Source organism: Vidua macroura, chromosome 12 (genome assembly GCF_024509145.1).
Source record: "Vidua macroura isolate BioBank_ID:100142 chromosome 12, ASM2450914v1, whole genome shotgun sequence".
In the NCBI taxonomy this organism is placed as follows: Eukaryota; Metazoa; Chordata; class Aves; order Passeriformes; family Viduidae; genus Vidua; species Vidua macroura.
The window spans coordinates 12,567,466-12,582,332 of NC_071582.1; the positions used below are offsets into that span (position 1 = coordinate 12,567,466).

Here is a 14,867-nt window from a genome sequence, read left to right on the forward strand (position 1 = left end):
GGGGCCGCCGCTCCGGCTCTTTCACTACGGCACTGTTTGCTCTCCACACCTGCCGTGAGGGCCGCCCTGGCCCCGCCTCCGTCTCGGCCCCGCCTCCTCTGACCCCGCCCCCGACGCCGCGGTCCCGCCCCCTTCCGCTCCCGCCAATGGGCGCGGGTGCTGCCGGTGACGCGACGCGGCCCCGCCCCTCCCGGCGCTCGGTTTCTGTTTCGCTCCGGGGCCCGCGGGGCCGCCGCCGCCGCGATGGAGCCGCAGCCCGACAGCCTGGAGGGGTGGGTGGCCGTGCGCGACACCGCCTTCGCTGAGCCTCAGCCGCCGCCGCGGCTCCGCTTCCTCGTGGGGTGGAACGGCGCGGAGGGCGCGTTCGCGGTGACCTGCCACGGGCGGGCGGAGGCGGCGGAGCAGGCCCCGCAGAGCTGGGCCGGGCTCTTCTCGGCGCCGGCCCTGCGCGGCGTCCACCGGCAGCTGTCGGCCGTGTGCCCGCGCCTGGAGCCCGCCTTCCCCGAGCTGCCGCCCGCGCTGCCCGGCGCGGCCTCCGGCGGGCTCTGGGCCGTGCTGTTCCCCGGCGGCGCCGCGCCGGATGAGGCCGAGCTGCAGGAGCTGTGCCGGGCGCTGGAGCTGTACCTGGGCTGGGCCCTGGAGCTCTGCGGCGGCCGCGTGGTGCTGGACGCGCTCTTCGCCGCCGACCGCTGCTGCGACGACGAGTACTTCGAGAGCCTCCACGAGCTCCGCGGGAAGGCCCTGCGCGGCCACCTGGCCCGGGCCAAGGAGGCCCTGCGGCGGGTACGGGCCCCGGGGCCGGGCGCAGGGCGGACGGGAGCCGGGGCGCGGGGCTGGCCCCGAGGGGTGCGGCGGCTGCCGGCCACCCCTGCGGGCAGGGGAAGGGGCCCTCGGTGTAGGACTGTCTTCAGTGTTCGGCGCTGCAGCTCAGCTCATGGGTGCACCTGTCTGAGCTCCGGCTTGGCGCCCCGTGCTCGCCTGGGTGTTGCATGATAAGCCTGGCAGCCCCTGCTGCTGCGGGGCTTCATCGATCAGGGCAGACTCGCCAGACTCACGTGAGCAAGGGTGACCAAGTCACTCGTACCACCTTGCTCATGATGTTGTCCAATGTCCAGATTTGTGCTTACACAAACACTTTTTTATTGTCTGAAAGCCACAAAGTCACTTTCTGAAGTACTAAGTGTCATCGGTCTTGGAAGTGCACTTTCATTAAGTGGAGAGTAAGCCACGTCCACGTGGGCAGTCACTTTAAGGCATTGGGGCTCTTACTTAAGCTGCAGACACTCCTACAAAAACACATTGCTAAAAACATCCAGCAGTGTTGGGCAATGGGTGGAACAGTAACCGAAGAGGAGAATACAATCATGTGCTAATTTTCTAACCTCCCTGTGGAGGTCTCATGCTACATGTTTGCAGTAATGCTTTTAACTGGGGGATTCTCAGACTTTGTTTAAGACCAAACTTAGTCCTGGTCCTATACAGATAAGTGGTTTGTATTCAGAGAAATTGTGTGTAGGTTTTTGTTGTTTTTTTAAGTGTCAAATTCTGTCCTAATGATGGAAGTAATGATGATGTTAGCACTTTCTTACTTTGGTGTGTCTTAGGTTTCTTCTTGCTATAGATGTGTTCCTGGATCTTTTCTCCTTCTTGTAAGCAAGAATTCAAAGGGTTGTGTGTAGTAATAGAGTTGCAGTTAGGACATCAGAATGCTGATGAGTTACAGATACTTCAGGCTCACCAGTGTGTTGCTGCTGTTTCTTGCAGTACCTGTTTAGAGTCTTATTTTCTGTCAAAGTAACCTGAAAGGTATTTTATGAAAGTGGTCATGCTTTGGAGGAAAGTTATGACAGTTGACTTCAGCCTTCTCTTTCCTATTGCAGTATTTAACAGATGAATCAACACTACTTTTTCAGAAAGACAGTTTTTAAAAACACAGCTTTAGTTTACATGAACATGTACCTTGTTGTATACAAAAGTCAGTGTCTGTCACTGACTAACAGTTCACAGCCCAGTTAGAAATACATTCCAGCCACCACGTTCTTTTGGAAGCAGCACAAGCCTGTTCAGCTCTGTGGCACTTTGGGGCTTGGTGGTGAAGTACAGATTGGTGCCTCTGATAGTTACTCTGTGCTTTCCAGCTATGTTTTAGATGTGACTAAACACACTGTAGAGTGGGGTTGTATCTCCAGACCTAACAGGGACATAAATTCCTTATACTGTAGCCTAGACCACATTATGGAAGATTCAAGAAGTAGACATTAAACCAAACTGAAGTACCAGAGCATCCTTTTTTCATTAATGTCCTTCACTAATATTTCGCCTCTACTCACTAAGCATCCTCCAGGAGCAGCATGACCCTCCCTTCTTACTTTTAGAATAGGAATCAAAAAGTCAGCTCTTTCATTTGTATTTGGCTTCCATAGTGGGGCAAAAGCAGACTGAAATTGCTGCAGGTGGGCCCTAGGACTGTGTCTGAGCTACCACAAGCTCCTGGGGAGGCCCAAGGGGCTGTCACACTTCTGGGATTATCAGAAATGTTGCAGTTCAGATTCTCTTGTTCCCGTCTTGCCTGTGCCAGGCCTGCAGACAGGGTGGGTGGGAATGCCCTTGAGCTGACTTCCACAGATTTTCTCTGGGGAAGTTCCTCCGTACATGGGAACTCTGCTGTCTTACCCAGACTCAGCTGGCAAGAGCAAAGGTGATGGTTTAATTTCAGTGCTTTTCAGTTGCAACACAACCCAAGCTTTTTTTAATGCTTTTCTCACTACTGGTAGCACACACACCCCTCCCATCCCCTTCCCTCTTTATGGAGGTGCAGAGCACACGCTGTCCTTCCAGGAAGGTCTGAGTCTCAGTGGAACTTAGCTGTGTTCTCTCAGCCAGCTCACTCTATCCTGGCATGTAGAGCATGCCATGGTCTCTGCCAGCTGGTGTCAAAGAAAAATCATTGAAGCTTTGCTTGGTACCAGTAAACAAATGCAATTGAGGGGAAATCCCCAACTTTTTATTTTGTCATAGAAGGAAATAAATAGAGCCTAGTGTATCGAAAGGCAGTAATTCCGTGGAAGAATTATGACTTACAAAGTGCAATACCACTAGAGCTGAGGTTAGAGTAAGCTATTATAAATTATACAAATGTTCAAGGAATTTAACTGCAGGGTGTATCAGAAGTAAGTGCCAATCTATTTTTTTCTGTGCCTGAAGTCAGAAATTCTGGATCCAGAAACTCATTAGCAGGCATTTAGTAATTGTGGAAGCAATGCAACTGCTAGTTTAAGAATACCTTGCTTGTCCTTCCAGTACAGACTTCCCAAGATTCCCATTTATGTTTATAAAAAGCAGCAGCCAAGTCATCTGCACACAGTTATTAGAATGTTTCTGGAGCCATAGGCAGGATGCTCCTTGCAGGCTCCTGATGGAATGTGCAGCAATTAGTGCCTTTAACAGTGTGGTGTTGGAAGTATTTTCATCTGAGGTGGCTGCAGAATGCCTGGCACAGGCCTCCTGTGCAGTGGGAAGTCTTGGCTGTAGAAGGACAGGTCCTTCCTGCCCGAGCCTGGCAGCATTGAGCACACAGAAATGCAAAGCAGCCGTGTCTGATTTACCTTTTATCCCACTAGGTTCTGCAGCAGCATAAAAGTGCTGACACAATGGTGGCTTTGATGAAGGTTTATGAAGAAGAAGATGAAGCTTATCAGGATTTGGTCACCATGGCAACACAATTCTACCAGTATTTACTGCAGCCCTTCAGAGATATGCGAGAGCTGGCGACACTGTACAAACTGGAAATCCTGGTAAGTCTGCCTTTACAGAGTGAAGGGCCAAGCTACATAGTGGGGCATCAGCTGCTCTCAGAGCAGTTCAGGCTCAAATCATGGAACATTCCCTACTTCTGGCTCTACCTGCTTTTTTTCCCTTCGCCAAACCACCAAACATGACTGACAAATTCAGATTTAGGGCAGAGCCACTCTCAGAGGATCTGAGTCTATGATAACAGCTTCACTAGAACTGCAGCTAACTTCCCACCAGTGTCCCACTTAAAAGAAGAATATCCCCAGGCTCCACCTCCCCGGGGTTTACTCTCTGGGAGGCTGAATTTACTGCAATGTAAGTAGCCTTTGTTGTGCCACCTTCCCATGGGATTAGTTTTTTACATTGAGAATGTCATCCCCAGGAATGCTGATGCACCCGATTAACTCAGTTGTGGAGGAGACCTTCCCACTCAAAGGAGCTTTCTTTTACTGCTACAACCTGCTAGAACTGCAGATGAAAACATATCATTTATCACTGCATTCACTTTGTTTTATGTGCATCTTAAACTGGAAGCACATTCTGAAAGTTATGATACCCCTGGGATTGATTGACAGCCATTTACTATGTTGATTTTCCTTATATAGTGTGTTAAAATTCTCAAAAAGAGCAGAACAGTTTTCAAGTTTAGATTAAGGTGCTTGTATACTGAAGGTCTAAACCTGTGACAATAAAATGTTCCATGTACAGTTCTGAAAAATAAAGTGGAAATTGGAAAGAATGAAACAAAGTTTGTATTAAAAAAAAAAACTGTAAGGGATATTTGGGCTCATTTGAAATATAATTATTCTAAAAATGTATTTTAATGCTGGGCTTGTACCCATGTCTCCTTTGTGGACTTGAAAACATTCTCTAATGTTTCGTTTCTGTATCCCTATTCCTGTGTGAAAGAACTGCCAAACTGGAGAACCTGCTGGTGCAATGTGCTGTCAACACATGGGGAAAAATAGAAGAGAACATTGCACATAGAAGAGTTACTTTTAGTAACAATAAGAAACACTTGTGTTGGATGTAATTTTAAAGATGATAGCTTTAAAAATGTTTTAAGAAGTAAATTAATCCAAATGTGAGGTCAGGATTGGAGAACAAAGGTTCTGAATTAGCCTAGAGAATGAGAAATAGGAATGAGCAGTAATTCACTTTGTGACAGGTGAGGGGAAGGTCATGTTTGCCACCATTCTTGAAATGTCTTCAAGTGTAACATAGTGTGGCTGCACCTCTGTGGAAACCAGGTGGTAACTGAGAATTTTGTGTCCTTGTAGAAATCTTTGCAGTATGATAATTTGGGGCCTAGAAGAGTAGCAGCTTTGCAGAAGGATGCTGATGAATGGACTAAGCGAGCTGAGACTGCTGTGTGCTCCATTCAGGATATCACAGTGAACTACTTCAAGGAAACTGTAAAGGCTCTGGCAGGTAATCAGAATGACTTACACAAAAGGTTAACTTAAGTGACTGAGAGCTCTTCTTATCTCTGTGCAGAACCTGAGGTTCAGGTGAATGTGCAGCTTAAGAAAGAAATACTTTATTCACTTAAGATTTATATATTTTAGCCAGTTTGGTTTAAAACTTGGATTTTGCTTGCCTGAGACTTACAGCTGCAAACCTCTGCACAGAAACCATGGGTGCTTTTAATGCCTGATGTGCAAGCCTCAAGGATTTCAGCATGTGAACAGAGTATATTGCTGAGCAACTGTTAGGGTGTGTTTCCATGGTGGAATGAAGTATTTCATTTACATGCATAAGGTCACAAATTCAGCCTTGTAATTTCTAAAGCTTCAAAAATAGTTTAATAAGATTAGCATTTTTAATACTTCAGAAACACACAAGGGCTATTAGTACACTGCATTTCTCATGCTTTACTACCATGTTTTAATCTACAGCAATGCACAAACAGATGGAGCAAGATGAGGAGAGATTTGGTAAAACCACCTGGGCATCAGCTTTGCCACGACTAGAAAACCTGAAATACATGTTAGCAAAAGAAACCCTTCAGCATCTGAGGGCAAGAGAGTTGTGCCTGAAGCAGAAGAGAACTGGCATTCAGAAACTTGTAAGACCTTACAAAGCCTCCTTTTCTGTCACTGTTCTTTGAAGGGCTGATCAAAACCTACCAAAATGGTCATGAGAGTAGGCTTTTCAAGTCTTTGTCAATGAAACAATTTAGATTTTCAGCACAGTTTTACATTGTGGAAAATGTGTGTCTGCAGTTTTTTAATTGCTCCTGCATGTTTGAGGACACTCAGTGAAGCTTAACATACGTGCTTTTACAGTTCAAGTATCATCTGAGCATTTGTGATAATAATCTTTGAAATTGTTTTGTTTTAGGGAGATACAGACTAGATATTATTTTCAGAGGACACTGAAAAATTAAGATACTTATTTAATACTAATTTTTGATGCCATCTAACTGCTGCTAGAAGTACCTGATATTTATTTTCCAAGAGTAGTGTACTGTACCATATATAATTGTTTTCAGGAGCAGTATCACTTGTACAGGTTATAATAAAGTCTTTCCTGGTAAAATGAAGGTAAATTTATACTTAGGTTAATAAGGTTCTCTGGTCCTCTCAGTTTCTGCTCCAAGCCATTTCTAATGCTCTGCTGTTTTCCATACCAAAGCAGCTGCTAGTTAGACCAGGCTCCTTACAGGCATTTGTGCATCCAGACATGTTTCATGTGTGCATATTTTGTTACTAATGCTTATTATTTTCTGTTACAGATGGAGAATCTTGGTGAACAAGAAGAGAATTTAAGTGTAGTGGAGGAGCTGGAAATACAGTATTATGAAACACAGCTGGAATTATATAATGTACAGCTTGAAGTATTGAAACATGAAGAGATGCTGCTTATTGTACAGCTGGACACTATAAAGAGACAGATTAAAGGTGAGAATAAAATATTATTTAAGCACATATTCAGAACACAGAAGGGACATAGCCTGCTCTGTTTTTCAGTTAAAAAAAAAGGATATCATTGCTCGGGTCTTGCTAGTAGAAAGCATTGCTGGAAAACATTAATGCTGTGGTACCATCTGATATTTTGTCTTTAATTAGACACTTTAATTAATTAGACACTAATTTGTTAACACAAATTAAAAAAAAAGCCACACCGGTTGCTCATCTTGCTAGCAGCTGTGATATGTGCATGCCCTGGTTTAGCATGGAGTAATTTATATTGACAGTGCTTAACTGCTCTAATATCTACAAGATCTACTCACAGAAACTGGGTATTGTGAACCTGCTGAAATAGGTCCTGTAATTAATCATCATCTATTCTAATCTAACATGTAGAGATTACAAAATGCATCCTATAGTGACAAAAAGAGGTGGTTATAGCTAGAATCTTACCTGAATACCACTGTCTTCCAGTTTAAGTGTCTCTTTGTGACACAGTTATACCAAGTTGGGCACGAGTTGAGTTCTTATTTGTGCTTATGAATTCTCCGTTACCACGTACACTGTGAGGTAAACATTGCTGCCACTTGTTACATAACTGAAGCGTGGTAAATAGTAAAATAGGACACCCAGTGTTGATCAGAAGAGCCTTCTGTTTTCCAGGAAAACTCCAGTTCACGAAGGTAGGAGTTGAAGCACAGGGAAACATTTGAAAGAGGAAGCTAAATAACAAATGCTAACAGCATAAATTTATCCTGCAAAGCACCCCTGTGAGTAACGTGACATGTTTGCATATGACTGTGAAGGACCCAGCTCGGCTCTGGAGCTTTACACTTACTCATAACTAACTCACTGCCTTCAGTGGCTTTTAAAATGTCATTAGCTCTTTAAATGTTTAAATAACTGTGGCAATTTTTGGTTTTTTAAAAATGCCAAATGCCTTTTTAGAGAAACAGGATGAAGTTGTTTACTATGATACATGTGAAAATCCTGAGGAGCTCAAGGTCATTGAACAGACCATGGGACAACATTACGCTAACTTGTCAGCAATGACGATGCTGAGGCAGAAGACTAAGCAGTTGGAGACAAAGCGTGGGACTGTCTGTGCGAGGAGAGCCTACCTCAGGAACAAAAAAGTAAATGCAGTCCTGGAGATGTGCATTATCTTCAGCTGATGTCTTGACTCATGAGGGATGGACAGGAAACAATTAGGGAAGTTTGGGTGGAGCATACAAGATGATTCATGACTCAGTGCCAAGGCCTGCAAGCAGAAAGAGGGGCAATGTGATTTTAACAGCTTTATGCTCCGTGGTGTGGTGCAAGTGTCTCTGGCTTGGAAAGAGAACACAAACTTACCTGGGTGACCCAGGTGTTCTCCCATCAGCTAGACCTTACCAGAGCCCTGGGGCCAGCTGGAGCTTTGCCCTAGCAGCCTTTTCCAAAGCAGCTGCAGTACAGGAGGAAACTGACCTTCTGTGGAGGAAGCTGCAGTGATAGGACAACCTGCACACTGATACCGTACCTTTGAACAGGAGGAAGGGAAAACTTCAACAGCTGCAGTTCTCTCTCCAGCCTCTCAGTTGTGTGCAAAGGGCAGTTTTTCCTTTGTTTCCCATTCAGAGCAGAACACTAGGAAGACAAAAGTTGACTCTCATGAACCTTCTCAGTAAGAGTAGTTTACCTTACACCTGCAGTTCTGCTGGGGCAGAGAGCAGAGTTTAGGTTCAAGTCTGTCTGACCTTTTATCACTCAGTAGCCTGGACAAACTGGGAATTATATTGGAAATGCTTTGTGAGCCATCATTGTCTCTTGCTTACAACTGCTTTCTTGGCAGACACTTCCTTTGCTTCTGTTTTCATTTACTTAATTGCTGTCTATTGGTTGTATAACACTGAAGCCAAATGCCACATGACTTGCAAATGCTTGTCCAGCCATGTGGATAATCCCCCTCTGTACAGAGACAAAAAGCGACTCCCAGAGAAAATACTGAAACCTGCAGCTTCTCTGTGGCACTTGTCACTAACAGAAAGTACCCTTGCTAGGCATTCATTGTGCTTCCCATACCTTTGCTTCCCTGCCTTTTGTACTTAGGAGTTCTGGCAAATAAGGGAGAGGGGAAAATGTAGCTTTGTATTTTTGTAGTGCTTTGCTAGCTTCCTTTTTGCCTTCTTCCTCATGTCTTTGCATGAGCTTGTTTCTTCTTTTCTTTTTGTTTCCCTTTCTTCTCTTTTTTTTTTTTCTTTCTTTTTAACTAAAGTGTAAGACAGAGGGGTTGGGTCACATCTGGATTAATTTTTGCTGCAGCATGAATAAAAATATGGCTGATTAGGAGAACATTGGCTTTAGGCGTGAAGGAGTCCCACAGACTTCACCATCAGGGTCTCACATCTGACATTACTTGAGCTTAGCCATCTTTCTTGGCCTGCCAAGCGCCCAGCTGTGGTTGCTGTTTAGTGGCTGGTGCACAGGAGTTAATGGCAGAGCTGGTGCAGAGGAAGTGTGAACTGAGAGTTGCATGAATTCTGCTCTTCCAGGATCAGTGTGAAGCGAGCCACCGGCAGAGACTGCAACAGGCAGAAGAGAGCAGAAAGCGCTTCCAGCAGCATCACAGCATTCAGATAGTGAGTACCAAACAGCAGCCTTGGGGAGTCTGGCAGCTGCTGGTTTTCACACACTAAGGCTCACTTACTTGTGTTTTAATGCAGAAGAGAGACAAACAAAAAGAGGAGGAGAAAAAGAAAAAAGCTTGGATAAGCCAGGAACGTCAGAAAACGCTGGAGAGGCTGAAAGTATTCAGGGAGGCAAGTACTGTGAACTGCAGTAGTCCTTAAGTGGTGTCAAAACATGTCAGAAAGTAGCCATAGCTCACATGTGAGTGTGGTCCCAGTCAGAGACAACCGTTTGGATAGCCTAAAATAGGATTATGTATATTGAGTAAAGGGGATACAGTTTCCAGGTGTGGACTCTGTTGCAAAAAATACAGGTGCGGAAATGGCTTTGAAATAAATGCTTTATTATTCATTTAAATTTATTCGGGGTTGAATTTTCTGCTTGAATGGGTGGGTGGGACAGTTTTGTGCTCTGTGGCTTTTTATCTCATTGGGATTGATGTTTTGGCCAGTCCAATGGAGATGTGACCTCCTGCCTTATGATTTTTTTTTCAGAAGTGTCCAGCTCATGTTGTTCTGAAAACATCTCGTCCCCAGCCTCACAGTCCCAAGTTGCCACGAGGCATCCCTCAGCAGGCTGTGGTGCTGTCCCCTCCACCTGCATCGAGCACAGGGGCAGCCCCAGCAGTTCTGTCCCCTGCACCCTCATCGAGAGTAAGGACAGCTCTCGAGCAGCCACAGAGCATTCTGCTTGTAGAAGATAAGGAACCAAAAGCTTCATGTCAGAATACCCCCCCAGCAGACATCCCTGTCCAGATTTTTGTTACTGATGGTGACACAGAGGAACAAAAGCACAGTGAGGAATTGATGGTGTCTCCATGCTCAGCACCCCCTCCTCCACCCCCTCCTCCACCACCTCCTCCCTTGCCCCCTCCACCCCCACCTCCCACCCTACCTCTCCAGTTAAAACCATCAGCAACAGAGGATAAACCACTTCCCCTCAGCTCTGATAGCTCCTCAGAAAGCCCTGCACTGCACAATCAGGATGACTCATCCAGGAGGTCCATAAATAATTGCATAGGTAAGTAGGCTCACATCAACCGGTGCTTTTTAATGCATTTCCTGTATTTTTGTGGTCTCCCTCCCTCCTCTGCTTCTGGACAGGAATAGTGTGTAGTTGATCAGGAGAATGAGGCTCTTGGAAAGCTTAATCTAAGAAACTACATACAATAACACTAACCATAGCTCAGGATGTTAAATGAGTAACAATGATTTATGTTTCCTGTTTGAGACACTTCACAGGGTCCTGGTGCTCCAATCAGAAGACCAATGTGGGTAAATTTGTAGCTGTACTAAGGCTACATTTTAGTGTTTATGATGTATGTACTACAGAGCTGGTAATTGGGCTGCTTATGTTTCTAAGGTATGCACAGCTTTTGTCCATTTATGATTTGCTTGGTTTCTAAATAAAGGTTTCCTTAGGCAATTCATGCAGAATTCAACCAGGATTTGAAAGGCAGGTGAATAGCTTTGGCATATGTTCCTAGGGAAGAAATTCTGCTCTGTTACACCTTTGCTTTGCAGGTGTAATTGAAGGCTGAACTTGGCAATTGAAGGAGTAGTTTGAATGAGAATAGGGCTCAGCAGCCTCCCAAGGCTGCCCTGGTTGCATCCTGCTAACAGGTTTATTTTTGTCTCCGAGACGAGCGGATATTTTGACTATGTCAGAGAGATTGATCTAAGCTGGAAGGCAGCAATTTTTTTTGGTTGTTTTTCACAGTGGAGTTTATGCTAGAATGAAGAATGTCTTTAAATGTGGTACATTCCTTTTCCTTTTCAACTCTTCACAATACATCCAAGCAGCCTTTGTATCCTATCAGTTCAGAGGCAAACCACAGGCAGAAATATCAGGGGAAGTTCAGCGTTTTTAGTTCTTCCAAGCTGTGGGGAAGTACAAGCAGCTGAAGGGCTGAGACACAGTTGAGTTACCATGGCAAACTATTGTGCATCTTCAGTGCAGACTTCAGTGTGGGATATCCATGGGATAACTACCACAGATACTCTTAAGAAGCCTTGATTAGCAACAGGAGTTGTACTCCAGAGTAGTCTAACTACTATTGGAAAGGCCTTTCTGGTAGCTAATATTTACTACCATTCACAGCCTAACATTAATGTCTTTTTATTATTTTTGGATAAGAAAAGGTATTTTTTGTTTATTGGAGAGGTCTGATTAGTTGTTTACACCTATTTCTTGAAGAAAGCCATCATGTCAGTAGCTGTAACAGTAATTGCTAAATCACCATAGGAACTTACTGAAACAGCTTCATAAACGTGTTGGTTTTAGTTATGAGCTACTCATGTCTTTGTATGTGAAAAGCCAGGAGAGGCTTATTTTATAATTTGTTTGTCTGACTAATCTTTTACCAGGCAACCCATTTAGGTAGTAGACTTAAAGATTCTCTTACTTGTAGGCTTTGTAAGGCAATCTGGTGGATCTTTGCTTGATCCTTTTTAGTCTCTGGAGGTACCACAGGATTTAGCAGACTGTTACATTTCAAGTGGTTGATGGTAATCATATAACCTTGTGTGCACTGTGCATGGCAAAAATATTTCTAGCTGTGAGGCACAGATGGTCTGGACCTATTGCTGTCCAGGGAAACAGCCTCCCTGTCTGACAGTCTGGAGCCAGCAGCAGAGAGTCCAGCAGGAGTAAAACACAAATTAGTGTGTATCAGGAGGTCTAGTGGAAACTCTCAGTATGGTGTCCTTTGTGGTCTGAAGTTCAGAAACATACACCTGAGATCTAAATCATGTTGCAAAATAGGAATTGTTTTCTAAGTCCGTGCAGAAAAGAGCTGCCTGCATAGGGCCTGATCTGGCTCCCAGTGACTTCAGTGGTGTGCTTTAAAGCCCTTCTACTCAAATCCTTTTATTTTTCTCTTGGCTGAGCAAAAATGCAATTGACGGTCTCAACAGGCTTCTGGGCAAGCTACAAGGGATGGTGAATTGTTTATAACACAGAATGCAAGAGATTTTTTTTTTGTTCAGTGCAATTTTTTTGAAAGCCCATAAAGTTGTAATGAAAAAGAGCATTGTCCTTTGTGTATAATTTCTTCCTTAGAGCACAACTGTATATAATGATGAGAAGGCACTGGATTCTCAATTCAAGATATAAAAGCTGTAACTGCTTTTTAAAAGCAGTTCCAGAGCCTGCTGTTGTAAAGCTTGAAAGAGTCTGTGCCAGAAAAGATCATTCTTGTGCCAGAACAGACCATCCTAGTGGTAGCACAGATTAAAGAAAGAGCCCTGAACACTGGGTAGGGCTTCATACCTCTTAAGTGTGGTTGTCTCATGCTTTCTTCTGGTAGCAGTGGATTTATGTGTTGCAGGTTCCATGGATGAAGTTTTGGCTTCTCTGAAGCGCAGTGAAGTTCACCTTCGCAAAGTGGAGCAGCCAAATCCGTACGCCTCTGTGAAGGACAACATCCTCTCTGCCATAAGGCAAGGGGTTAAACTAAGGAAAGTGAATCGAGATACTGAGAGAGATGTCAGCAGAGGATCTCCTAATGAGCTAGAGAGAAGCATTAAGGCAGCCATGCAGAGAATTAAGAAAGTGTCTGCTGATTCTGAAGAAGAGGAGGACAATGATCAGAATAATGGAGAATGGGACAGCTAAGCACCCTAACAGACCTACTGACTGGAACAGAGTGTGTGCCTCATTTTGCACATTGTAGAAGACTGTCCCTGTCAAAATGAAAGAACTGTGTGATTGTGTGTGGTGTTCTCATAGTCCAAAATGTCTTGTAAAGTAAAAGATTGCTGCTGATTTTCTGTAGGAGCTACAGATTCATATTTTTGCATGATAAATCATACTCCAAATTATGCTTGCACTAATAGTTGTTCCTGGCTCAACCATGTAGTGTTTTCACCACATCTGAAGACAGCTAAAATGCTGGATTTAAACATACATTATTTAGATTGTTACTACACAGTAGGTAATGCTATCACAACAAAGTTTAAGGAGTGAAAAAATAACTGAAAATCTCTTAAAGTAGAAGCAAATCTGTGGTGACAGAGGCAGACCAGAAAATTTAACATAATTTGGAATCTTTCACTCCTCCCTCCACTGTCCAGAAAATTCTTAAACATTTTGCTTGTCTAATGCAGCTCACTGTTAAATAACTGTGTGGGTACTCCATTTATCATCAAGTTAGAAAGTGTGCACTTACGGATAGCTTGATAACACTGATTGGGAAAATCAGTTTCAAGTTTGAAATAAACACTACTGCAGTAATTACTGAAAAATTTTACTTTTTTAGCTGAAAGATTAAGTATAGAGAACTTTCAAATGTTAAATGTTTTTTATACATCTACATTTACAACGACCTGTTGACATGAAAGAAAGAGCCAAAATATTGTATACAATATTTTTCAGGATTTAGTCCTGTAATGTAGGGCTGCATTTCCCCACTGAGAACTTCAATACATGTTTATAGCTACTCTCATGAATTTAAATTACCTGATGGCCTTATAAATGGCAGGTATTTACATTGTGCCTGGAAGCTGACTATTTCAAAATTCAGCTACATTTAGAGCATTTAGAGACTCTTGCTCTTTTGGGTATATAGTGGCACAAATGATTAAAGTGGGTTTTTTTTTTTTTTTTTTTTTTTTTGTTTTTTTTTTTTTTTTTTTTGTTTTGTTTTGTTTTTTTTTTTTTTGAAGTTTATACTGACCCTTAATAAAAATATATCTTGACAGAAGAAGTAGATTCAGCGTGCTGTCATTTTAGGATACTGCTGTGAACTGAGCATTATTTATACCATGGTACCCTGGGTTTTGATAGCAAGTGGCAGCCATACAGCAACTGCACTCTCACTAATGGTATATGCAAATGCCTTTATTTTCCCAAATATTTATGAATTGTAATTTGGTAACAAAATTGAAAATACAGTGCTTTAATTCCCTGTTCCACTGTAGAGCAGCAGATCTGTTAATCAGCACAGTAAATATGTATGCAGCAGTTTTCATGTGAGAAGCAGAAGCAGCTGGGGGTGCATTTTTTTTACTGTTTAAGCACCTACTGCTGTTTGGATGTGAGAAAAAAGCCACTGTTTTTTGTCTACTGCTATGAAACCAGAAACAAAATGAACATCAGCACAGGTCAGGTGTTACTCAGCTCTCCCAAGGAGATACCCTGGAGGGGAGCTGGGCACGATGGCAGTGTGCCCACAGCACCCTGCTGCCCCCTGAGCTGGGCTGGGCAGAGCAGGGCAGAATCCACCCCAAATACTGAGCACTTCCCACAGACAAAATCATCCTGTGAAAGCAAAGATTTCTTCCCCAAGGGATACCCTGGGCAGAAGGAGTGCTCAGCCCATGGGGTGGTGCTGGGAGCTCTCCTGGCCATGCCCTTTAGTGGTGCAGTTATTTAAAGCTGGATAGAGGGTGCAGAGGCTGGGCTGCTTCCCCCTGGCTGGTACCTCCTGCCAAATGGCAGCACAGAGCCCTTTACTGATTTACTGTTGCATTCCTGGGAAGTTGCACACAGCAT

At 44.0% G+C, this 14,867-nt stretch overlaps 1 protein-coding gene across 1 annotated transcript; it reads left to right on the forward strand.

Annotated features, from left to right (window-relative positions):
* The first annotated feature begins 140 nt into the window (after positions 1-140).
* WHAMM (WASP homolog associated with actin, golgi membranes and microtubules) lies at positions 141-13,087 on the forward strand. The gene is given in 12 exon segments (XM_053988315.1): positions 141-171; positions 174-226; positions 229-783; positions 3,621-3,794; positions 5,073-5,223; positions 5,691-5,860; positions 6,530-6,695; positions 7,653-7,840; positions 9,239-9,325; positions 9,410-9,505; positions 9,869-10,394; positions 12,703-13,087. Coding segments are annotated over 12 exon segments (2,478 nt in total). The 5' UTR covers positions 141-146; the 3' UTR covers positions 12,990-13,087.
* Positions 13,088-14,867: the final 1,780 nt, after the last annotated feature.